The 25,816-nt window shown below is 37.6% G+C and overlaps 1 protein-coding gene across 1 annotated transcript in view; it reads right to left on the bottom strand.

Annotated features, from left to right (window-relative positions):
• Window positions 1-25,816, bottom strand: part of LOC110970744 (mitogen-activated protein kinase kinase kinase kinase 5-like) — a 57,874-nt gene that overhangs the window by 1,430 nt on the left and 30,628 nt on the right. Inside the window, exons 5-34 of the mRNA XM_051958132.1 lie at window positions 25,590-25,647; window positions 22,551-22,641; window positions 22,391-22,455; window positions 20,612-20,667; window positions 20,446-20,493; window positions 20,082-20,124; window positions 19,737-19,809; window positions 18,469-18,600; window positions 17,815-17,877; window positions 16,527-16,608; window positions 15,204-15,317; window positions 15,042-15,123; window positions 14,736-14,788; window positions 10,582-10,628; window positions 10,456-10,503; window positions 10,334-10,354; window positions 10,203-10,248; window positions 9,058-9,211; window positions 8,190-8,290; window positions 8,028-8,069; window positions 7,659-7,737; window positions 7,491-7,567; window positions 6,398-6,458; window positions 5,780-5,879; window positions 5,628-5,686; window positions 5,398-5,501; window positions 4,268-4,445; window positions 2,450-2,518; window positions 1,643-1,729; window positions 1,434-1,560 (exon numbers count right to left, since the gene is read on the bottom strand). Of these exons, the coding sequence (XP_051814092.1) occupies window positions 1,434-1,560; window positions 1,643-1,729; window positions 2,450-2,518; window positions 4,268-4,445; window positions 5,398-5,501; window positions 5,628-5,686; window positions 5,780-5,879; window positions 6,398-6,458; window positions 7,491-7,567; window positions 7,659-7,737; window positions 8,028-8,069; window positions 8,190-8,290; window positions 9,058-9,211; window positions 10,203-10,248; window positions 10,334-10,354; window positions 10,456-10,503; window positions 10,582-10,628; window positions 14,736-14,788; window positions 15,042-15,123; window positions 15,204-15,317; window positions 16,527-16,608; window positions 17,815-17,877; window positions 18,469-18,600; window positions 19,737-19,809; window positions 20,082-20,124; window positions 20,446-20,493; window positions 20,612-20,667; window positions 22,391-22,455; window positions 22,551-22,641; window positions 25,590-25,647 (2,360 nt within the window). The remainder of the gene's footprint in view (window positions 1-1,433; window positions 1,561-1,642; window positions 1,730-2,449; window positions 2,519-4,267; window positions 4,446-5,397; window positions 5,502-5,627; window positions 5,687-5,779; window positions 5,880-6,397; window positions 6,459-7,490; window positions 7,568-7,658; window positions 7,738-8,027; window positions 8,070-8,189; window positions 8,291-9,057; window positions 9,212-10,202; window positions 10,249-10,333; window positions 10,355-10,455; window positions 10,504-10,581; window positions 10,629-14,735; window positions 14,789-15,041; window positions 15,124-15,203; window positions 15,318-16,526; window positions 16,609-17,814; window positions 17,878-18,468; window positions 18,601-19,736; window positions 19,810-20,081; window positions 20,125-20,445; window positions 20,494-20,611; window positions 20,668-22,390; window positions 22,456-22,550; window positions 22,642-25,589; window positions 25,648-25,816) is intronic.

The raw sequence follows: 25,816 nt of genomic DNA, 5'->3' as shown, positions 1-25,816 counted from the left end.
TTTGCAATTTCGTTGTACTTGTTGCAATGACAAATAAAGTTCTATTCTATTCTATTCTATTCTATTCTATTCTATTCTATTCTATTCTATTCTATTCACATTCATGGTAGATAGTCCAGTTCCTGTAGCAATTGCTCTGTGAAACACACCACAGCAATCTCACATTATAGTAGAAAAGAGACACATAACAGCTTGTATCTCTTCTTATTATTGTCCTCTGATGGTTTGTTAATGGTGCTGTGGAGCAACAGAAGGAAAAGAGTTTTTCAAGACCGTAGCAGCAAGTTTCATTGGTGTTTTTTCTCCAAGAAGCTTGATACACCTAAAAAAACAGTTAATTTACCCAGAATTTAAAGGAAATTAGCATGATTTTAGTGAGTTAAGTAGGGTTTCCTGGCTCAAGATGGGCATTTCTTGTGTGACGAACACCTTGTTTAAGAGCAATATTTGCATCTTCATGTTAGTTCTGAGCATTTTCTCAAGAAAAATGTCTGTTATGCTTTAGTAATTGGAACAAAACTGGTTACATTTTTGTTAAATTCTCAATTTTTATCATTTTGCTTTTTAGGAGGCGCCAAAAATTCTCATATTCAGGAAACATTCTGGTCAAACAACTATATTTAACTAAAGTCTGACTTTTAGTTCGATCTGAACAACAGTGAGACATCTGTGAACATTTATCAACACGGCCTTTATCTGAACTATTTCAGGATTATTAGGAGCTATTTGGGACATTGTTAGGTCTGCTAGTTGAAGAAAAAATCACGGACATAGACATATTTTAGAATAAACATAAACAAAATAACATTCTTTAATATTTTACATGATCAAGACCCCACTGATTTCAAGTTTCCCTCAAGTTTCATGAACCTTAACAACTCTGATGTGTTATTTGGCGTCATCAGGTTGAGATTTTAGTTTATCCAATTGAATTCAATTCAGTTTTGTGTTGGCGTTTGTGTTTTTCAAAAATTTTTACACCAAGATTTTGTTTATTTTTACAGCAAATATACACTACCTTTTAAAAGTTTGGGGTCGCTTAGAAATGTCCTTATTTTTGAAAGAAAAGCAGTTTTTTTTTCAATGAAGATAACAATAAATGAACTGGAAATCCAGTCTAGACATTGTTAATGTGGTAAATGACTATTGTATTATAATATCAGATTACCCCTGAACAAACCTCACATGTTGCCAAACTAATGACCTGACTGCTGTGCCTTTTGGTTAATTAGCTAAAGCTAGCATGCTAACATGCTAAAATCTAATTGCAAACATCAAACCAGCATGTTAACATCATTTAAAGCTGCTAATGTCGCTCTAGGACTCCTCTAATTAGTCAAAATGTCTCAATGAGTTTCATTTTTCTCAACACCTCTGAACATGAACCAGCTCCACATTAACACCCAGCAGGTAGCGCTAGCTTCATACTGTACCTGTCTGACTGCACCAGTCTGAAGATCTTCCTGTGGTCGATGTTTTCCTCCAGAACCTCGCTGGAAACTTTCCCTCTCCTCTGCCAGCCGTGACGCCAAACAGCCAACAGGGTGTCCTCAAAATACACTGAAAGAACAAACACAGTCAGAACTGAGGTCTTTTATCTGGAGTTTTATACCACTGGTGATTTGAGGCTGGTTGTTCTCACCTATAGACTCGACTTCGTGAGAGAAGATGGTCTCGTGAGGTCTGCTGCTCTTCAGTTCTCCTTCCAGACCGACTATGTGAACTGATTCTACAGGACGGAGACTCAGAGTTAGAAAAACAACAGTGGACAAGGACTAAACATGACGCTGGTGTAGCCCCAATCATTCAAGATCCTGAAACTGTCCAACAAATAAATACCTCAGGACGGGGTTACAAAGACGTTTTAAATGATCTGTAGAGTTGAACCAAGTGAAAATGTGCCCCTAGATTGGTTTATGTAAGTCAGACGGTTCAAAGTAGCCACACTTTGGGGCTGAAAAGATGGAAAATTTGGCTTATTTGGAAACTGCTTCAAAAACAGCTGCTCAAATCTATGAAAACTGTCAAATCTTACAAGAATACAATAGAAAACTGGGGTTTCCATGTTAGCAGAGGCAGGGATGTAAACAACAACCATCGTAGCATCTTCTCTATTTGGCTAACAGTTTAATTTGTGCTCTGCAGAAATGCTAGTTCACATGAAAGCACCCAGCATAGTGGCATTTGGTGTTAAAGAGCTGCACATATGGCTGTACAACATGACATGTAGCACGGTGGCAGCAGGATCATGATGTAAAGCATGGTGGTGGCAGCATCATGATAAATATCCTATTAATTTCTTGCAAAACAGCATCGTTTTGCAGCTTTTTGTTCTTTTATCTTTGCTTCTACTGATGTTGTACTTTAAATTAGTGCAAATCAACACTGGTACATGAGTATAATGTGTAAAAAACCTTCTGTACTGCTAAAAGAAACTTGTTTTACGTACTTTCCATGAGGACAAGCAGTGAGCTGCTGTCCAGCTGGTTGACTTGAACAACATCTGGACAAGGTTTCTCTGTGAAATAACACAAAAACACCACCATCACAAACAAAAACAACAATAAAAACAACAGGTGGTGTAGAAGAGGGTTTACAGTGAATTCAGACGGTGTTATTGTGTTCGTGGCCAACTCTGTCTAACAAAAAAATCATTGTTTTATGAATAATGTGCTTTATGCTTTGAAAGAAATGTATTTACACAAGTATCTGCGTTTCGGGACCAAAATGATATGGACATAGATTCTTCCCCGTTAAAAGGGTGTTTTTCCTTGCCACTGTTGCCTTTGGGCTTGCTCTGGGGGTCAGGCATATGGGTTCTGTAAAGCGTCTTGAGACAATTTGACTGTAATTGACGCTATATAAATAAAATTGAATTGAATTGAATATGATTAGGTTCAAGAAAATATCAAAGTTTGGGTTAAAAATGACCCTTTATCAACATCATGACAGCATCGCCTCCATTTTCCAGATTTATTGGGTGCCGAAGTGTTTCTGTTTTGACTTTGATAATGATGGGTTCCCATAAAAAGAAGTATTAAAGCATATCTCAAAATATCAGAAGATGCAGCAACACGTGGTAAACGAGAGCATTTGAACCAAGTATTGTGTGTAAAAATAAACTTTTCAGAAGTTGCATATTTCTTTATCTTCTTTATCGTAAATTATTTTTTGGAACTGATTTGTGATGATATTCTAATATTTTGAGATACACTAGTCATCAAAATTAAAACAAACAAGTACACAAAATATTTTTATTATATTATTATATCATACCTAACTTCTGTGAAAAAGTAAACTTTTGCATGATGTTGTGTTTTCTCAAGAAGCACCGATATTTCAGCTTTTTCAAAATATTTGAGTGTGGAATGAACTACTGTTAATTATCATTATGATAATTATATTTGCGTATTCTTTATTTGTAAGGAGTGTTGAACATTCAATTCCATAAAAATGTGAAACAAATATAGAATATATCAAAAGTTGACATTTTTTATAAATGAAATTTTGAAAAATATTCCATTTTCATGATATTTTAAATGGTAGAGATGCACTAGTATATATTGTATAAAGCACAATATCGTGATAAAGTTTAGTAATTTCCATCAGTTGTTTAGGAAAATGAAAATTTTATAATTAAATATTAAAATATATCTCAAAGTATCAGAAGCTGCAGTATTTATAGTAAATTAGAGTATTTAAACCAAGTCTTGAGTGTATAAATAAACATATTTTTCAGAAGTTGCACATTTCTTTATCATAAATTCTTGTTTTAAAAATTGATTTATGGAAATATTCTAATAATTTTTCATACTTGATTTTTAAATTTAAAGAGCTACAAGTCATAATGACTAAATGTGAACAAAAAATATCTAGAATATGTTAAATTTTCACTTCGTTAAACTTTTTCATAATGTTATATTTTTTGAGATGCACCAGTAATGTAGATTTTTTACAACATTTAATTAATTAATTAATTAATTAGTGTCTTTATTCTGTAGTTTCGAGGATTGTAGATTGTTTAATCCCATAGAAATGATAAGAAAAATAAATTGAGAATATATGAAAAGTTGAGTTACAGAATATTCTAATTTATTGAGATGCACTAAAAAATGATATTAAAAAAAAAACTGTGAACCAAGAAAATAAACATAAACGTGTGCTGATTTCCCTTTTAAAAATGCATTTTAGTTGTACAGGAATGTCATTTTTTATAGCTTCCTGTAAAGTCTTTCTAGTGAATAATAATGCTGCAGTTTCAGCGTACCGAGGCCAGAGTTGGTGAACCAGGACGTGTTGGAGTTGAGGTTGATGTATTCTACGTGGACTGGCAGGTTTGGGCTGGAGCCTCTGGAGACGCCGATGCAGACCAGAGGATACTCCTGCTGAGGAACCGTCACCATCTCAAACACCCGCAGAGGGTTGGGCAGCGGAAAGTCGAAATGCTGCAGGAAAAAATACGGAAATCTGCTTAAAAAACACCATCCAGCTGTGGTTTTTCTTCTCACAAAGTGCCGCTAACAAAGCAGAGAATGCTGCATTCAAGAACACTTAAACCTGTGACCTTTTAGCCACAGTTTAACTGACTCCAAACCATGATTTATAGTCAGAGGTCTAAAGCTGACTGTGAGTTTCATGGTGACAATAAAATGCTTTGTTTCCCTGCCAGCAGTCATTTTTTGAGCTGTTGTCGATGTTAACGGGCCAATGAAAAGATCAAATAAAAACTGAAGCATAAAAGATGAGCCCTCCATCTCAACTAGCACACATTCCTGTTGTCATTTCTATAAACTATATATGTTTAAAATAATATCAGTTTAATTTTAGGTCTTTATATCAAGTACTTTCTGAGATAAGTAGAAAATGAATAAAAAAATACAAAATTCCCGTACACCCACTTTAGACATGCTTTTCCATACACTAAAAATTCATATGTTGGTTTTACAGTTTGCTGCAAGAGACTTTTCTGGCCATAAGATTAAATATTAAGCATGGTGGTGGGAGCATCATGATGAGAAGCACTGGGTTGTCCTCCAGGATTTCTCTAGACTTTTCATTTTACTCTCATCATGATGCTGCCACCACCATGCTTCACATTATGATGATGCCACCACCATGCTTCACATCATGATGCTGCCACCACCATGCTTCACATTATGATGATGCCACCACCGTGCTCCACAATTATTGGTGTCCACAGAACATAGCGTTAAGCTCAGACTAGCTTTTTTGCAAATTCCTGAAATTTTTGTAAATTCTTGTCAAAAACAGCAAATTATATTGGCCTTAGTTCAATGTTAAAAAACAATCAAAGGGGGAAGTTTTAAAGGGGGGTGAATAATAGACTGTATACTCATATCACTAGTTAAAATAAAAAACAAAGACTGATTAACGTACCTTAATTAGCATGAACTTGTGCATGGGCTCGTACCACTGCAGCAGCATCACACTGGACTCCAGAGCACAACACAGGAAGACACAACCTCTCTGCAGATTCCCTGCTGCAACACCACACCAACAACACACTTTAACCAAACAGAAATCTGAATAGTGTCATTTAAATCCTCAGATTGATCTCAAATGGTGCCAACATCCTTTTATCTGAGCTTCTTCCTGTTGGTTCTCACCTACTGAGCAGGTCTTACAGCCTTTGGTGTCGGGGATTTTACTCGTCACCGCCATTTTTCTGAACACAGAACAGATGATATAGTTTGAAATAAGTGTTAAAGGATTGTTTTTTTTAAAAATCAGAATGAATCTGGTGGTGATGTGTGGTTACCGTGGTAACAGTCTATGAGTCGGTAAAGGAACCATCCTCTCTTTTCGAGCGTGTTCGTACAACTCCTTCAACAGGTGGGAGTGAAGCTGCGATGATTTACCTGCAAACAGTTTTTGTTTTAGTCAACAAACTGATTTTACTCAGAGTATCAGAGGTCTAGATGAATACATGTGAAATTTATTTCTATAAATTCAGAAGATTTTAAAGTGTTTGACATGTTAAATACGTGAAATACAAAATAATATGTAATAGTATGTGAACGAAACTCATTCTAATTTGAAAGATGTAGCTTTTCTTTCTCTTTTTTCGCTTTTTTCCCCAACGCTGTTTTCTTGTTTCGTTATTTACTTGTGTTTTCAGCCTTTGTTTACTTTAGTTTTAAGTCTGTTTTCTGTCATTTTCCAACACTGTTTGGAAAAGAGAGAGAGTTCTTTAATTAGTTTTTAATTTAGTCCAGGTGGCAAACTCAGTCAGCAAACACAGCAAAATGAAAAGCAATCCAAAAAAAACATAATTAAATCCTGTCAGCAGCTCCTCAGTCGGATCTTCCAACTAAAACACCAAAGAGACATTCAAACACGGTGGCTAAATGATGATTATTTATCACTTTTAATTTACCTGAAACGGACATGAGGATGTTATTGATGGTGTAGACCCAGGTACACTTCCCAGGATACAACTGGAGGAGAAAGAGGAGACATAAATTCATTCACTGCTTCTTTACTGTTCCAGCGTTTCACCCCAAAAACACTTTCTGGACCACTTTCAAAGGCATGTTTTCTCCTAATTCACCAAAAAAAAAATGACGCGGTTAATCAGCCAGACAGTGAAAACAATGGAAAGAATCATCAGATTTTCAACTTTCAAACAGTCCTTGAAATTGCACTATTTAATGAAAAATCCACTATATTCTACATAATTTATTTTTAAAATTAGCCAAAAATAAAGGGTTTGCACTAAAGAGATTCTGTAAAAAATAAAAATAATCTGTGGTCCTCGGCACAACTAGGAAGCCACGAATGACTCAGCTATGACCAACAGTCACCTGAGGAAAATTCAGCGTTTTCAGGTGAGCTGCAGGCAGAGTTTGGAAACAAAAGAGAAATGTAAACAGTAAATTATCTACAGAATGTAGTTTTTGTTATTAATTGTTTGTAACACCTGTGGGAAATTAGAAAAATGTAGCACATGATGGCAATTATTGCACAATAAACAATCAGACACTCAGTTGTCTTTCCTTTGATTGATGGGTGTTTCCATAGAGGTGCAGGACTTGATATTGCAGTGAGAAATGAGCCACAGGGGCAGGAGTTGTGCTCATTCAGGCTTTTAGAGGAGCTGCTTTGATCAAGTGTGACTCATTCATTCAGTGTTTTGCTCTGGGATTTACATCACAGCAACCAGAGGACCCAAAAACTGGCCAAAACAAGACGGCCAGCATCAGAGCTGTTTACCGAGATATTCTGGAGATCAGTGACGTATTTCTGCAGCGATTTATTAAGATAAGATGAAGAACTTTACCCCCAGTCACTAGTCTCTTTCTTGTAACTATTTCAGAGGGAGTCATAGGTGTCTTGGTGGCCTTCATCAATTTTCTCTTTCTTCTAACCCTTTTAAAAGAAGTCACAGATGTCTTGGTGGCCTTCCTCATTAGTCTGTTTCCTGTAACTCCTGTAATTTCTGCAGTGACTCGTTCAGATAAAGATCCTACCAGCTCCATGGTGGCCTCAGAGCCGTGGAGGTTCAGGGTGTAGATTCCCTCCTCTGCTCCCAGGATCAGGTGCTGGTCTGAGGGGGGAAGACGAACACGGTGGTTGGTCAGAAAAACAAGTTTTATGAGACGGAGACATTCACAGCGTTTTATTTGTGGGGAACCAACCTTTGGAGGAAGGGTTCTCCCAGGTCGTGGAGCAGTTTATTTTAAGAGGACAGCCGTGGAAGATCTTCTTAAAGTAGACCTGGAGATGGAGAGAGGGAGGAGGAGCTTTAAAATATTCATGCTGTCGTCTCTGCAGCACAGACTTCAAGACTTTAAGACACGAAGTATCACGAGAGAATGATGATTTATGTGCTTTATCTACAAAACCTGCATGCTTTCTATTCTTTGTCTGACCAGAGTACCACAGGATCCAACTTCATGATCTTAAATTCAATGTTATGTCAGAATAAACAAAATTAAAATGGTTTCTAGTCTGAAAACGAATCAGAAATTCAGCAGCAGAGTTGACTGCAGGCAGGAGAAACTCACAGGAAGTTTCTTCATAATCGGACTGATGCACTCAGCAGGATCCTGAGAACAAAAAGTAAAAATATAATGATGACGGTGAAGGAGAGGAGACTTTCTCGTGTTCCCAAACGAGGCCACGTGTTCTGATTTTGTATCATCTGTTTTGTGCAGCCTCTGTTGTACCTTCGATGGGAGCTGCCGTCTGCGGATGCCTTTAGGAGGGAGTTCAGGAGGAAGCAGGTGTTCTGGGCTGTCGCTCAGCTGGACGGGTAACGACATGGGGTCTGAATCACACAAACACATCCAGGCACACAGTAAGAACACTGGAAGATCAATTTACACCACATTCATACACAGAAAGTTGGATCTAAATCAATGTGAAATGTGATCTCAGTCTCCTGTTCTGTTCCTGAGATATTCTACAGAATAACGGCAAGAAAAGTGTTTTTGTGGAATAACAAGATGTGAAGATGACCATAAATACTTGAATATGTCCAGAAAATGTGTCTTTAGCAACTAAAATCTAACATGTAAATACTCCAGAGAAGTCATAGGTGTCTTGGTGGCCTCCTTACATGCTACTTTCCTGCAACTTCTTAAGAGGACTCATAGGTGTCTTGGTGGCATCTCTGAGTAGTCTCTTTCTTGAAACTATTTCATCGGAGTCATAGGTGTCTTGGTGGCCTCCATCACCAGTCTCTTTCTTGTTCGGTCTTGCAGTTTTTTCCTGTTCTAGTCAGATTTACTCATGTTCCATATTCCTTCCATATCTTTGTGATGAATTTCCTTTTACTCCAAAAAATACTCAGGGATTTGGAAAGGTTCGTGTGTTATAAAGTCTCTTATAGCAGCTAAAAAACTTCTTCTGTCCTGTTGATAATTCAGTCCAGCACCTTATACAACATTGTAAAGGACATACAGTCACTTAAGTACAAGTTTTGTTTAAAATCCTCTAACAGGAGTGTCAAACATTGCAATAAATACATGATAACACAGAAACACACTCAGTTTAAGGGCTCTGTTGTGTATCTGGTGTTCAGCTGAAGCTCACCTGAATGTCTGGAGGGTCGTGGATGAGGCGTTGGTCGGGCATGAGTCCCGCTGGAGGTCCTGATTAGAGGTGAGGGGGCGTAAAGGGAGCAGGGTTTCCTGGATCTATCTTCCTCAGACGCCATACTCTCCTCTGAGCTGGTCCTCGCTTTAGGCTGTAGAAACACAACAAGATCAATGAGCGTGGAGGGTGGAAAGTTCTCCAAGGTGTTCCAACAACCTTCCCAACAGGTAGCTTAAAAACTGTACTGAAGACTGGTGGTGTGGTTCCAATGGAGGCAACAATTCTGTTTACTGTACTCAACCAACAATAGCTCATTTTTGCAATTTTGCAACTAAAAACTTAAATTTCAACACAATAAACTGCTAGAAGTAGCAATAATCAAATAATATTGCTAACTAATAACTATTAGGAGAACAATATGAACGACAACTCAGAGATTTTTGGTAATAATTGTTTGCAGAATGCATTTTAAATTTACATTTTTGCACAAATATGACTAAATAATTGAAATGTTTTTAATGGTAACGTAAATCTTTTGGCTTATTTATGTTTAAATACATGACTTACAGGAAAGATCTTCCAGCTACATTCATAATTTTGTATTTTATCTTCTGACGTTTATTCATTTCCAAGTAGAATTTCCATTAAAATCACTGTCGCACCTCAAAACATCATTTTATAAATTATATTTCAAAGTCTGCAGTTGTTAAATTATTCGAATATGGTATTAAAATCATCTTTGTCAATTTTTGTGTTCTTGTTTCCTATTTATGTTGAGTTTCATGGCGAGATGCTCATGTTTGCAGTGCATATTCACTTATTCTGAGTTTTTTATCTGTTAATTTAGAGATTGTTTGCGTTGCATGTTTTTGTTTTTCCATTGTCCTTTCTCAATTATTTGTATAATAGCATGGCTTCCTTTCTATCCTGCACAGTAATCATTGCTTCTATTGTTTCTCTACTGCACGTAATTTGTTGTTTTTGTGTGTAAACTAAGATTAAATTCCCTATAACAGGTAAAAACCATCAAATAATTACACTTTTTAATGTAAAAACACTGCAACAGGCTTTAACGCTGCCACAAACACACTAATAAATGGTATATTTATGTGTTCAGATGATGTTTTTTGGTCAATATTCACCTTTGGAGGAAGTGGAGGCGGCGTTTCGTCCGGCGGCATTATGAGTCTGTTGGCAGAGAACAAATGTTGCTTCATTCTGGTGTGATAATGAGGAACAAACATTAATTTAAATGAGAGTTTATTCAGCTCACCCGGTGGCCTGTATCGTCGGGCTGCAGCGGGAAAACACACCGAGAAAAGAAAGAAACATCAAATTACACATTCAAATCAAGTGTTTTCTAGCATTCGGTGAATCTGCGGGCCGTTTTCTTACATGTCCACGTCGTCGTAGTCGTCATCGTCCGAGTTCGAATCCGGCTCCCTGACAGACAAACAGGAAAGAGGTTTAACATTTTGATCAGACGTCGGTGTTTAAATGATCGATCAGTGAGTCGGTTACCTTGTTGAACTCTTGCTGCTTCTGTTCCATTCTGACGAAGCCCTTAACTGGAAGAAACAAAACAGAAAGTACAGATGTGGGTGAAAGAGTTGGGGAAATAGAAAAGTGCTGTTGACTGGATGGTTATTAATTGTGAAGGAAGTCGACCTCTGAAAAGTCCTGTACAGTTGATATCTACCATACATTAACACAGATGGATTGTGTCGTGTCTGTTGGCTTTTTGTGGACTGAGATAACACTGGCCTAACAACAGGAAAATATTTACTGTGAATAAACACAAACTGCACACATCGCTAGCTGAGTCCTCCAAGTGTCCTTTGTACAGTGGATCCTGTAGCCAAATGGAAAATCTGTCATATTTTCACTGCAAATGCACATTAACCAGAAAGTTTAAAGATTGTAAACATTTAAAAACACTGAAAATGTTCAGGATTCTGCACTATTTCCAGTTCATCAATCAAATTTAACCACATTTTGCTGCACTGTTATTTAAAAATAAGTCACCATTGCAGCTACCTGAGCTACTTCTGTTGTTGTGTTTATATCTTAAAATGGTTTAAACCATTTTCGTGTTATCATGAGATGTACAGTTTGATTCAGAAATATGCAAATGACATTTAGAATACAGGTAGGTCCATATCAACCCACTCCCTCCACTATGCTTCACTGTCAGGACTACACATTCACCGTAGTGGTCCTGGTCAGGTTCATACCAAACATGCTGGACTCTATCTGAGACCAACAAACTGATCTTGATCTCAACCAACCAAAGAATGTGCTTCATTAGACATGGTCCACACAGACTGATATTATGAACTGTCCTTCATACTGTCTCTTTGCGGTTGTCTTGCTTCTTTTTGTGGGACTTTTTGACCTATATGTCATCATTTGGTATGATTTGCGGGGATTTTATGCCTCTTTGTAGGACTTTAGTGGACATTTTCTGCCCCTTTGTAGTCCTTTTGCATGTTTTTTGGTCATTTTATGTCTTTAGGGGGGATTTTATGCCTCTTTGAGGAATTTCTGTTGTCATTTTGCATGTTTTTTGATCATTTTGTGTGGTAGATTTGTGCCATTAGGGTCCGAGCACCGACACTTTACCCTAGTTATCAAAATGGTCCGCAAAAGTTTGAGGGCTTAGAAATGGCGACCCCTGGAAATTCACAATTTGCCATGAACCAGGAAATGCTGTGTAACTGCCCTGAACATGCTCCACTCTGCCTCACACTTTACATGTGTGACCAGAGTCCTGCCCTGATCACATCCATATGCTGATATACAGTCACAGTCATAGCGCCACCTTGTGGCCAGACAGTGAGTAGTGTATAAGTGGCCTATACATGCTTTAGTCTGACTGAAATTTTACATGTATGATCAGAGTTTGGTCCTGATGACATCAATAGACCAATATACAGTCAGAGTGATAGCGCCACCTGGTGGATGGACAACAAATGCTGTGTAACTGCCCCATACGTGCTTCAATCTGCCTGAAATTTTATGTGTGATCAGAATCCAGTCCTGATGATATCCACAGGCCGAAATACACTCTCGATCTCAGCGCCACCTGGTGGACATGTGTGGATTCACCGACCAGCAAGGATGCGAGAACACGTCCAACAGTGCTTGCAGCTTTAATTGCTTTTACTTTTTCACTCCATTAAGAGGCTGCTTTCTGTTTCTGGAGCCGGGGCCAATAAACCATCTGGCCCCGGCTCACTACAGCATTGTCGCTAATGGACTGGAGAGTAAAATAACAGCAGCAAGCGTGAGAAAAAGCCCACAGCTGAGTGGCAAGTGTGGAGGTACGAAACACCTGGCACAGTGTGGAAAGCAGGAGTTCATAATGCAAACTGCTGTTTTTTAATCACCTGTTGAAAATGGAGTAAAGGAATGACATAAAAATGAACCTCCAAACCTTTGGCCTCACATAGATCAGGTGTGTTTGTTTACAGTATTTCTAAGCTTCTGTTGAAGAGCAGCGATGGGACTTTGTTTTAAATATTGGCAACCATCGATTACGTGCTGAAAATAAGGCTGCTGCATTGAGCAGTAAAGCCAAGAAAAGGGTCAAATGCTAAATAAGAGGAAGCTGGCACTGGAGACACCCAGGAGAAGCTTCCTCCTCTGCGGCCTCACCCCACCCCACCTTCATGCCAAACCTCCGTGACCTAGGCCAAGATCAATAATGCAGTATAAAGAGGATGGACTGTAAATAGAGACGATGGATCCTGCCGAGGAGGAAGCTTTGACCACTGATGGCCTCCGACTGGAGCGGCAGCATCTGATCAAGTCGAATGTTGATGGCTGTCAGTTCGCTCACAACAGATTTTTAGATCGTGTCGTTGGAACTGTTGTGGAAATCTGGATGAGTTGCAGCAAAAATAGTCAAGGTGCAACAGTTTTTGTAGATGAATGGATGGATGGATGGATGGATGGATGGATGGATGGATGGATGGATGGATGGATGGATGGATGGATGGATGGATGGATGGATGGATGGATGGATACTTTATTAACCCTGAGGTAAATTCAACGGAGCTTAAACCTTAACTGGTTTGCTTCACTGGCAAGACTTCTGAAAAAAAATGCATGTAAAAGAAAAACTGCTGAGCTGATACACTGATTGAATGGGTGAAGTCTCGGTAGAATCCATCCCTGCAGCAAAAATCCAAGCAAGATTTATATGTTTTTTGAATGAGCAAACCAACCAGTTTTACACTTTTGTATAAACCACATTAGCAGATGGCATCTTGTCACCCAAGTGAATATCTCTTTAGTGAAAACAAAAGCATTACTCACCCACATTTACACAGCGTGCATATCAAACGCAGCACTTGGGGGAAATGCATAATGTGTTAGTCATAACTCTGATTATCTCACATGTGTGATGGATGTCTTTGAGGCAGGGAGGGGATTTTTTAAAATATATTTTTTAATAAAAAAAAACAAGTGTTTCCAAGGTTTTGTCATTCAGGATTTGAGTTCTGATAGATCAAGTGGAACTGAGAGGAACAGGATGAAACAAGGGAATAAAAACGAATACCTTATTTGCCAATATAAAATCAAAATGGTCCCACACAGCGGAAACCTTTCTTTTTCTTTCGGGCTCCATAATGGCTTGAACCTAAGAATTGCGCTTCAAAAGATCTGCAGCGAGGGTTGGACTCTCATCACATTCACAGGTCGACATACAGGAGGTTTTAGGAGGATGACCACTGCAGCCATGATTAGTGGTACTATGATTCCTTCTACACCTCCTGATTACTGCTGAAACTGAGCTTCATCAATTTTTAGTTAATCATCCTGGATCCTTTTCTATTTTTGTGAAGTCTCACAATCAGACTTTTCTTTTCCATATGAAGCCATGATGAAGACATAAACACAGTCTGTAGGTTTAAAGAAGAAAGCTCTCATTCTAGAACCCTGATAGTGCTGATTGGAAATCACAGCTGGACTGGTTTCAGGTGTATCATCTTTTGTTGCACTGAGTTTCTACGTTGGGGAAGTACAGGAGGTCCTCGGTTTATGACGTCCTCAACCTACAGCGTTTCGTCATTACGTCAGAACTGGTTATGGGCAGGTCCTCGGTTTACGATGTGGCACTACATCGTAACTGGTTACGTGGAACTAGTTGGTCAGCAGAGTGGACGAATACATCATCATGTGCTGCTATAAGGTGCCTTTGTTTACATTCTCCGGTTGAACACCACCTTGGATTGTGCTACATTCACTAATTTTTTGCCCTTCATTCTGGCTCCCAAGCGTAAGTCAGACTCTTCTTATGACAGTGCATGGAAGAAAAAGAAAAGCATCTCCATGGAAGTGAAATGAGATAGAATAAAGCACTTGGAACATGATTTTTCCAAACAGCTGATCGATTTTGTGATGCACGTAACGGCTTTGTTTACATTTCCGACTTACGGCGAAAATCGACTTCCGTCAATCCGTAGGAATGGAAGTCTGACCTAAGTCGATGACCCCTGTACAGTCTTTATAAAGTATTTGTTTTTGACTGTTCATTACATTCAGTACATTATTCAATATTTTGGATCACTTGATACTGGAGATATAGCAAAAGGGTGTGCTCTGTTCCTCTGTATACTGCATGTCTAAATTTGTGTAAAGTATCTCTGTATACGATGTGATAAACTTACCGTTACATTCGGTGATTCGGTCTTCGTAGGCCTCTGAGTGTAGATCTGTTCCACTGAGCAGCCACAGGTACAAAATATTCAACACATTAATATTTCAGTCATTTTCCACAATGTCAGCTGCAGACTGAAGTAAACAGGAGCAGAATAAATTAGTTTTCTCTTTCCAGGAGCAACAGGACTGGAAGTCATGGCCAAGAACAGGATTCATTAGGGAGATGAACTCCATGCTCCCTCCAAAAATGTTGTGTTCAACTGTTTGCTCGCTTGTAATTCTCAAGCAAAAGACAGAAACAGTGGTTTTCTTACAGCTTATGTCGGAGTTGGTCCTCTCTGCCCGGTTGTGTTTGTTGATGGACTGAATCCGCCTTAAAGATCCAGGAACTCCCACCTTAAATCAGCAGAAAAACACTTTCAGAGTCTGTAGATCCATACAGAAGACTCTCTGATGAAGCGTAAATAAACTCTGACCTCCATCTCCTCGTCCTCCGTCAGGCAGGTCTTCAGCTTCTCAGGGTGTCGGTATTTCTCCAGCAGGTCCAGGGTCAGCTCCTGGTTCAGACACTGCTGGGTCAGGAACATGTGCTGCACACAGAGGAAGAACAAACATCAGAAACAGCAAATAAACAGGAAATAAACAGCAGTAAAGATGTTTTTATTACAAAAACATAAAGTTGTGGTCGGCTGCGTTCTGTTTAGCGCCACAAGGAGGCAGCAGGAAGCAACTACAATGTTATTTCATTAATGTTATTACACTATCTTTATTAATGCTGCTTTAAAGTTGTTTTTCTAACTCTGGCGCCATCTGGAGGACAGGAGGGGAACACCAGCCAGGTTTTAACTTCACAAAAAGATCTATTGCTATTTTTTTAAAATTTGTATTTATTTACTGGTGTTTATGTTTCCATATTTGACAGAAACCTCTGCATTTTTCTGTTATTTGACTATTTAATGAACAACAAATGTCTTTTATACTTAAATAAATGAACCCTCACTTGTTTAAACCAAATAAAAAACAGATTTTGTATTATTATTTTAAATTCTTACTATATTCATGATATTTTATTTTATTTTATTTCCTTTAATAATGTTTAAAAATCTTTAGAATGCACAAAAACATCTAAGTAGAAAATAATCTTGTATATAGATGAAACTAATTATATAATTAACTTGTCCGCCTGTTATTTCTGCATATTAAGATTTAAACGCTTACTATGTGTAAAACACATTAAGAAAAAATCTCTTCCAGGCTAAAATATGCAGACTAATGAGTCTGTGTTTCCTTATTTGACAGAAATCTCTGCTTTTTTTCTGCTTTTTGATGAATCTTCACTGAACAAAATTAGTTAATAACTTGATTTGTTATTATTATTTTCAATTCTTATTATATTTATCATATTCTATTTCCTTTAGAGCGGCTTCAATATCTTTGGAAGGCACAAAAACATCCTCTAAGAAGGAAAAATTGTGTTTATCTGATCTTAAAAATTAACTTGTGGTATATTTATATAATATAATAGCTTGTAAAAACTGTTTTTCAACCAAATATAATAAAATGTACGACATATGTTGAATATCTTTACCAATACAAAGTAAAAAAATGCATAAAAATCCACTAAAAATCAGTATTGATGCATTTAAAAATGACGTGCATCATCTATAAGCAGTATTTGCTCCATTTAGGTGACGGTTCGTCTCATGTCGGGTTTTCTAAATTTAATCTATCAATTGGTTTGATGCAGGAATGTTTTTCAAATAAAGTTGAGGACATGTGATTGACTGATTAATACTGACTGAGAGCATCTTGGAGGCGCTGGGTCTCTTCTTGGGGTTCCTCACAAGCATCGCCTTCACAAAGTTATAAAACATGGACGACCTGCAGACAGGAGGAGACAAGATGGTGGCGTTTAGCGACAAAAAAGCAGAGAACCTGCATGCACTTTTAAATGTTCCTAGAACTCTGCTTTTAATTATTTATATTTAGGATGTCTTATCTGCAATCTGAGTTATAAGTTCTTCTAAAATGTGTAAAAAGTCAGACAAAACTTCACTATATATTTATAAAGACAATTAATCTTTGCATTTTTTCCGTTGTTTGACCATTTAATAAACAAATAATGTCTTTTATACCTAAATAAATGAAACTTTGTTTACTTAAACTCGTTAAAAACTTGATTTTTTCCGATGCTTATTACATTTATCATATTAAATTTCCTTTAAAGCTGCTTAAATATCCTTAGAAGGTACAGAAGCATCATCTAAACAGGAAAAACACAGTTTATAGATTAAATTCTAACAACAAAATCATGCAAATTTCTGCATTTTTAAGATTTAAACACTCTGTTTAAGGCTAAAACTATGCAGAATAATAAGCCTGTGTTTCTTTATTTGACAGAAATCTGCATTTTTTCGGCTATTTGACCATTTATTACACAAAATATGTCTTTTATACTTAAATAAAAGAAACTTTACTTATTTAAACTACTTAAAAACTTGATTTTGGTTATTATATTTTCTGCATTATATTTCCTTCAGAGCTGCTTAACTGTCTTTAGAAGGCACAGAAAAACTAATTAAACTAATTCTATAATGAATTTACCTGACTATTATTTGTGCATTTTAAGATTTAAACACTTATGTGTAAAATACAGGAAGAAAACATCTTTCAAGGCTAAAAAATATGCAGAATAATGAGCCTGTGTTTCCTTATTTGACAGAAATCTGCATTTTTTTTCTGTTATTTGACCATTTATTACACAAAATATGTCTCATATAAACTGTTATTATTACACTTATCATATTATATTTCCTTTAGAGCTGTTTAAATATCTTTAGAAGGCACAAAATAAACCTCTAAGAAGGAAAAATTGTGTTTATTTTATCTTAAAAGTAACTTAAGGTTTATTTATCTGACTGAAGGAGCTTTTATTTCTTCTGTATATTAAGATTTAAACCTTTCATTTGTGTAAAATAGAGTAAGAAATGTCTCCTCAAGGCTGAAAACATGCAGAAAGCTGCAGTCGATCCAGTTTAAATGAGTAAATATGCTGCGCATGTTAGTAGATTTGTATTTTTTCTTCACCATTTGGATTTGTCCTTCAGTTTGGGAGGCTGGTAGCCGCTCTTCGACATGAGAAACAGAACTCTGCAGGGAAAAAAAACAACACGGCCGATGAGAATCTCCATTAACATCACAAACGTCAGCTTCGTGTCTCTTTCAGCTCACTGAGGACAGTTGGTCTGAATCTGTAGGAGTCGGAAACGTGTGGTGTTCACTACGAACGTCAGCGTGGGAGTTCACGATCACACGTGTTCACATGTTTATCGGAGCTCTGAGGGGAAACATTTGAGGTCTTATTGTGAGTTTCCAGATGCGACGAGATCAGAGTTTTATTGCGAAATTTTCCATCAAGATGCTCGATATATTTTTTTTCCACATTTTCAAATTTATTAAAAGCAACTGAAGTCACGATAATGTTTGACAAACTAATGTGTGAGGTAGAAAACAACTGGTTTATTCCACATATGAAGCATTAAACAAAATAATCACCCATGTAGGAGTAAATGTTTGGTTGCATTGAGGTCAGAACTGCCTGTTGGTGGGAAAAAACTTCCTCTGTGGGTCTTCACAAACACGCCAAGCTTCAGGATTGTTGTTGTGGTTAAATAAATAAAACAACTTAAGGTTTAAATCTGCACTTTTGTCGTGTTTGTGAAACATTTTTTCTTTCTTTACCGCAGCGGGTGGACGTCAAACATTGGCGGCTGCAGCTCCGCCAGCTCGATGGCGGTGATACCGACGGACCAGACGTCGCACAGCTCATTGTAGCCGCCCTTTATCTCCACCGCTGCCACCTCTGGCGCCATCCTGAGGACGGGAGGGGAACAGCAGCGCGATGTTAACATCAGAAAAACGAGCACACCTGTGTTTATGTTACTACTGTTCTTGCAACACGCTGGTCTAAATCATCTGGGTGTGTTGAAGAAGCTTATTAATGTTTCAAAAAAAAGCAAATATACTGAAATATAAGACACAAGTTCAATATTTATAGCAAAATGTACTAAATCTGTAATAATATGCTGCAAAAATGCACGAGACCAAATAAGATAAAATAAGAGATAAAATAAAACTTTATTCAAGGAAATCCTTTTGAGAATAAACGCAGTTCCTCAGAGAAAAGCTGCAAGACATAAGTACAATCGATTCCTGTATATAAAAATAAATGAGCATGGATGGTGCAGAAAGTCAGTTCAGCTTTGTTTTTTGTGGTTATTTATAGTATTTTACATAATAATAGCGACATAATACAAGATATTTACAAGAGTTTTCTCAATCAGGGCCCCTCGACCGGCTTTTATGTGAAGTTTATTTTCATCCATCCATCCATTCATCCTCTATACACCGCTTTATCCTCACTAGGGTCGCGGGGGGTGCTGGAATCTATCCCAGCTGACTCGGGCGAAGGCAGGGGACACCCTGGACAGGTCACCAGTCTGTCGCAGGGCAGTTTATTTTCAGATTTAGTTAATTTTAGTGATCTATTCTGTGTTTATGTACTATTTATCGGTTTATTTCACACAAAATTCTAATGTTTCTTGGTGCGATGTCGTCTTTAATTCCTTAATATTTAATTTCTATCATTCAATCTTCTATTTTTAGACTGCCTACTTCCTGTGTTTGATCCTAATCTAGTTAATTATTCACGTAACTTATCATTTTTACTGTTTATTTAATTTTACGGCTGTCTGTGTTTGCATGTTTTGACTGTCAAAGCAGCTCGTGAATGCCAAATAAAATTGTATTTATTATTATATTCATGGATTTCCTGATGTGGTAAAACGAGTGAGAACTCTAACATCAAATTCAGTCTAAATTTGAGGTATCTTTTCAGGTAATTAATGTCCAAATCTGTGTTTTTGTTCCATTTTAAGCTCTTTCAAACTCAGTTAAGTTTCAGCATTAAGTGTTAGATGTTAGATCTGCAGACTGAGCTGGTTTCTTACCAGTACGGTGTCCCGATGAACGACATCCTGCGAGCCAGAGTCGCCGTGATCTGAGCTGAGATCCCAAAGTCAGCTGCACAACGAGAGGAAATGACAAATATAAATAAAAACCAAAGAAGTTTAACACCTGCGACAAATGAGAAAGACTTAATTTCCTTCTGTATCTGCTGCTGGTGTGAAAACAACAAGTTCCTGCAAGACTCGAGTCAAAATCAAGGCTTTAAATAGACGTTCAGAGAAGAACTTCTACCAAAAGCATCTTGAAATGTTTTAACGAGACGGTTAGTTTTTAGTTTAGTTGTTGGTGACTCATGTTCACCACGGGGCAAACAAACATCCACCCACCCAGTTTGACCTCGCCCTGGTCGTTGAGCAGGATGTTGGCGCCCTGGAAGAACAAGAAGGCGACATTAAACAAACATCTTATTGAACTTACATGTTTATTTATATTTATAAGCACAAGACTCCTCTTTACCCACTCAGTGATCTTTAACTGAACCCACGTGGGACAGAAATAAACTCTAAAGAAGCACCTCAGTGGATTTTATTTCATATTTTAATGTTAAACTTTGGTCAAAGTTTAATTTTCAGAGAGTTTCATTTTCTGTGAGCCATTTTTTCAAGCTGGATTTGGATTAAAAAAAGTTAAATCTGGTTATTTTCCTGATATTTTCAGACATAAACTTGATTAAAGCCCCTCGTCCCTCACCTTTATGTCTCTGTGGATCTTCTTCTGTGCGTGAAGGTAGTCGAGGCCCTGCAGGGTCACAAACAAACAAAACTCACAGCTGAGTTTGTCACCAAAATAAAAGCCTTAACTTATTTATTTTAGTTATTAAAAGCAGAACCCGTAGAGTGTTTTAATTTCTTGTTACCTGCAGCATCTCCCTGCAGATGTAGGCGATCTGAGGCTCAGACAGAGGACCAGTCACTGGGAATTTAAAACAATTTAGTAGTTTAACATAATATACAGATAATATTCAAATATAAAAGCAGCATTCAGAGGTCGTACAGGAAATAAATAAGATACATGCAGCCACAAATTCAGACTCTAGAGTTTCTTGCACGATTTTACAAATTTAAAAGTTGTAATAAAGGAAGATTTTGGCGATTTCAAACGTTTTTATTGTGGAGAGAAACAACGGCCCTAAACTGTGTCCTTCTAATGTTTCTACAGAGACTCAAATGTTTTATTTTTTTGGTATTCTATTTCCTCCTAACTTGTTCCTTTTCGATGCAGCAGGTCAGAGCAAGTTGCAGGTAGAGGAAAAGGACGTTTTGAAGTACAAAACTTCAATTTTGTGCTGAATAATTTACACCTCTTGGGTTTCTCAACTGCCCATACTACAATTCTCTGTTATAAAAGGTCCAATTCCAATTTGCTACATGAGACCTTATTTTGGTAAAACAATGTGCTCCAAGACCGACATTAAGATCCTCACAAGCTTAACTGGCATCACCTGGTGAGTGATCGAGTAGTTGTGCGGTGTATTTTTAAACTGAAATACTCCATGGAGCAAACTCAGTGGTCTTCAGTCCACTTGTAGATGCTTTTATTCACCACACAACATTGTTTTATTTCCAGAAGACCTTTAATAAATCTATGAAAGAAGCAAAATTCATGACTGTGATTCTGTGACAAAGATTCATGTGTTTCAATGACTCCATCAGAGAAGACTAGACGTTTTAGGAATCAAAGAAAATTCAAGACTGACGTGATAAATGTAGTATTTACAGGCATGACTGTATCTACAGCACGGGTGTCAAACAGACGGCTCGTGGGCCAAAACCAACCCGCCAAACGGTAAATCAGAGTTTCGCTCGTATGGAAAGACAAAAGTCAGAACTCTGCCGAAAATGAACCAAAGCCTTTGCGTGCATCACGATATTGATCAGTGCTACGGAAAAGTCATGAATACCAACAACTTTCATACATGTATGAGTCATTTTAGAAGAAGAAAACAGAATGCGTTGCACTGTTTTGTTTTGTTTTTTTACAACTTTACCGTTTTATTCTATCTAATTTCACTTCCATGGAGACGGATTTCCTTTTCTTCTAAGCATCAGAAGAGTCTGACTTACGCTTGGGAGCCATAATGAAGGACAAAAAGTTCGTGAAAGCAGCACAATCTAAGGTGGTGTACAACAGGCAAATGTAAACAAAGCCATCTTATAGCGCTACGTGACGACGTATTCATCCGCTCTGCTCGTCAACTAGTTCCACGTTACGACGAAACACCGTATGTCACAAACCGAGGCCCCCCCGTACATGTATTAATGTTAAACTGAGGCACAATGCTGTAAAAATTGTCAATATTTACAGTGGTGATGATTAAAGTTCTGATGGTTTTATGGTTCTGTAGTAACTAAATTGTATTGTTTCGTTTTACCATACTGATGGAAAGCACTTTGGTCTTCTTTTATGTTGTTGTAAGGTGCTCTGTAAATAAATTTTGATTGATTGATTGATTGATTGATTGATTGATTGATTGATTGATTGATTGATTGATTGATTGATTGATTGATTGATTGATTGAAGGTTATTTTGCTGAGATTTTACTGGTCTGATCCACTGGAGATCAAACTGGAGTGATGTGGCCCCTGAACTAAAGTGAGTTTGACACCTCTGAGCTACAGGATCTCCGTTCTCTCACCGTGGTAGATGTCCTGCAGGGATCCTCCTCCACAGAACTCCATACAGATCCACAGTTTATTCGCTCTGCAGACAGAACAGGAGTTAAATACTTTGTATAATAATAATAACAATCATAATAACAATAACAGATAGAGGATAAACTAAGAGAGACGTCTGACCGTATGTAGCTGCCATAATACGCCACGATGTTGGGATGTTTGCAGCTTTTTACGATGATGATCTCCTGCTGGATGATGGAAAAATCGTCCTCTGTGGAGCCACAAGGAGACAGAATATACAGTAGATATTTATATTTATAATCATGCTACATATGAACACAGGTGAAGTCAGTCGACATGTTGGGAATATTTAGGTGCAGGTGAGTCACTCTGAGGCGTCTGGTTTCATGGTGAAAGATTACCGGCTTGTAGGAAATAACGTGTTTTCTTTCCTTTTTCTCTCTAGTTTCTTAAAATGAATCAGCTCCTTTAGTTGGCTGTTATTAGAAATAAAGAGTCACATGTACCAGAAAAGCACACGTGAGTAGTAAAACTGGTAGTAAAACTGGTAGCTTCTGAGAGCAGGTTTCTGTTTTCACGTTGCGTCAGGGTTTCCCCCCTTGGCCAGCAATATTCAAAGTCAAACCCAGCGGCTGAATCCAACATAATTTTAGTTTGAGTCTTTCTGCGTCACAGAGATGCCACGTGCTGCTTGTATGTTGTATGTTCGTAGATAAAAGCGAGTAATAAGCTGGACTGAAGCTGAGGTTTGGAAACATTCTCACTGAATCTACTTGAAAGATTCAGGAAATCTTCAAATAATCTGCCAAAATTATCCTGGAAATCGGCTTTTCATTGCACAAATAAGAATTCACGGCAATAATAACTAATTTATTGCTTCGTATACCAACAAAAAGCCTTTAAATCCCTGAATCCTTTAAAATGACAGAAATCCAAACTACAGGTAAGGCTAAAGGGACTGAAAACTCAAATTTAGAAGCTCTACTGGTCAACTTTGGATCTTTAACGTCTCCAAGCACCCTCTAAAATGTAAAATATTTCAATCTAGGATTGCTATGATTGTCCCAAACTGACTGTTTTTCAATTCTGCTTGATTAAAAAAGAGTCTTTGAATTTAATTTCCAATGCTGCTCAAAGGGAATCATTGGATTTGTTGGGCTTCTCTGTTTAATATACATGTAAACACCAGGAAAATTGTACTAATAAACAGATAAAAGGTGGGTTATTTGCCACCATAAACTTTTATACAATGAAATGTGTGTAAATCCACCATAAAGTTTGCTGATTTATGGTTTTACTGCACACTCAGACATTTTGCTGATTCACAATGACAAGAAAAAGTTGAAAAAACTTCCATTCAACAGTTGATTGCTGCCAGTTGATCATTTCTGCATCCTCCTTTGCAACAGGTTCGATCTGTTCAAGATCTTCACTTGAATTTAAATAAAATTCTGCAGTTTGGAACCAGATGAATCAGTGAAAAGTGTTTTTTTTTTAAAAAGGCTGTCCAACAACAAGACATGATGAAAACAACCTGTCATGGTCTTGGTTTGTCTTGTTTCCACTTCCTGTTTTATTTTGTAATTTCCAGTCCTTGTGTATCTCTTGATGTTTTCCTCCCTCCCTTTGTCTGTTTCCCTCCTCTTTTGAATAATGAATTTGGCACTTTTTGGGGGATTTTTTTGGATTCTTTCCCATCTTGTATTTGCTCTCCACCTTGTGTTCAGTAGCTTTGTTTGATTAAAGTATCCTTTTACCACAAACTGCCAGATGTCTGTCTCTGTACTTTGGTTCTTTCCTGAACACTTCCTGACACAGTCTTTAAAAAAAAAAAGCCATAAATAATGTGTACTAATGGGATTGTGAAACTAAAAGTCAGTGCTTTAGATGCTGTACTGGTCCTTTTTTGGTGATGAGAATTGAGAAAGAACATTGATTTACTGGTCGATGTACATTTGTGTCTGCAGTTGTGGGTAGGCATTTAAAGACGTAACTCTTGTGGACGAGTCTACAAGGGTCTTCAAACACCTGAATGCAGCACAATGGCAAATTCACTGTGTGTTACTGAAGAGCAGCCCTGTATTGGGAATCATTCCTGAAGAGCAGTCGAGTATCCTGCTGCACATAGCACAGGATATCTGGAGAATTTACAACTTCCTGTTGCCTTTGGGCTCCATTGATCGCAAGCGTGTAGCTGCAAATATGTTCTGCAGCAACTACCTCAATTATAATCCTTTAAATGATTAATTATAAAGGTGTGCTTGATCGAGAATCTTGCTCAACCGCTCCGCAAAAGAAACATTAGTCTTCTGTAGACGATGAATTTGTGGATGAACGGATGCAGAAAGCAAGAATTGACCATCAAATACAAGGTAACGAGTTCATTGAGGTCATTTAGGAGAAGAAACAAGGCTAGTTAAGGTGCTTTACATTTGTTCAAATGGAAGAACTTTGCCTGTAATGAACCAGGATACACTGCAGAGATCTCTTTGCCTCAGACATGCCTCAGTATCCCCCTTAAAGATCTGGAGGAGCTGAGGAAAGGCTAGATCTACTAACGACTCAGTATCTGTATAAACCAAAAACAAAACAGCTGGGAACTTAAAATCTACGAACAGAATGAATCTACATGGTGTAAGTATAGTTGCAGTGTGACTTTAACAAGCTTTAACAAAATGAATGAGTCAGTGGGGCTTCTCCTTTTTGCAGTTCATTCTGCTTACACAGGTTTCTGGATGACTGTGAGTGTAAAACAATGAGTGGATTTGTTATTAAACGCGGTTTTCTTGGGTCATTGGTGGAGCTGACAGATGTATGATTTATGTTTCTGTCCAACTGTGGGAAATAATGACTCCTCTACTCATTTTCAATGCGCCGCTCTGCTTTTACTGCACTTGAATGTTTGTTCATAATAAGCTCATAATGGAACCATAATGAGTGTGGGTGTTGGTAATTACATCACTCTAAAACAGGTTTGAGGTTTGAAAACACTAAAAATGCTTATTATTTTAGCCAATAGAGGCAGTTTATTCTCTAAAAACAGGCCAAAGAAGTAATAGCGGTTCTTCTTAAGATTTTAGTATCTTACATTGGAGAAATGTTGAAGTTTTGAGTTTTGACACGAAAATGTGGTGAAAAGTGAACGCAAACGTCAAAATATGCCCAAAAAAAGCAGAAATATTTTGGTAAAACTCTCACCTGGCTCCATCTTGATGACTTTAAGAGCCGCCAGCTCTCCATTCTGCTTGTTTCGTGCCTGAAAACACAAAAAAACACAAACACATTGGTTATTATTTTAAGACACCGGAGCGGAGAAAAGCTGTTTTCTTGCACACTAGCAGAGATGCATTTGCATATTTGCTGTACAAGCCAGTGGAGTGTAAGAAAACACACACACACACACACACCTACACGCACACACACAC

This window comes from Acanthochromis polyacanthus, chromosome 13, assembly GCF_021347895.1.
Source record: "Acanthochromis polyacanthus isolate Apoly-LR-REF ecotype Palm Island chromosome 13, KAUST_Apoly_ChrSc, whole genome shotgun sequence".
Classification (NCBI taxonomy): domain Eukaryota; kingdom Metazoa; phylum Chordata; class Actinopteri; family Pomacentridae; genus Acanthochromis; species Acanthochromis polyacanthus.
This window is presented reverse-complemented; position numbering and strand designations above follow the sequence as displayed.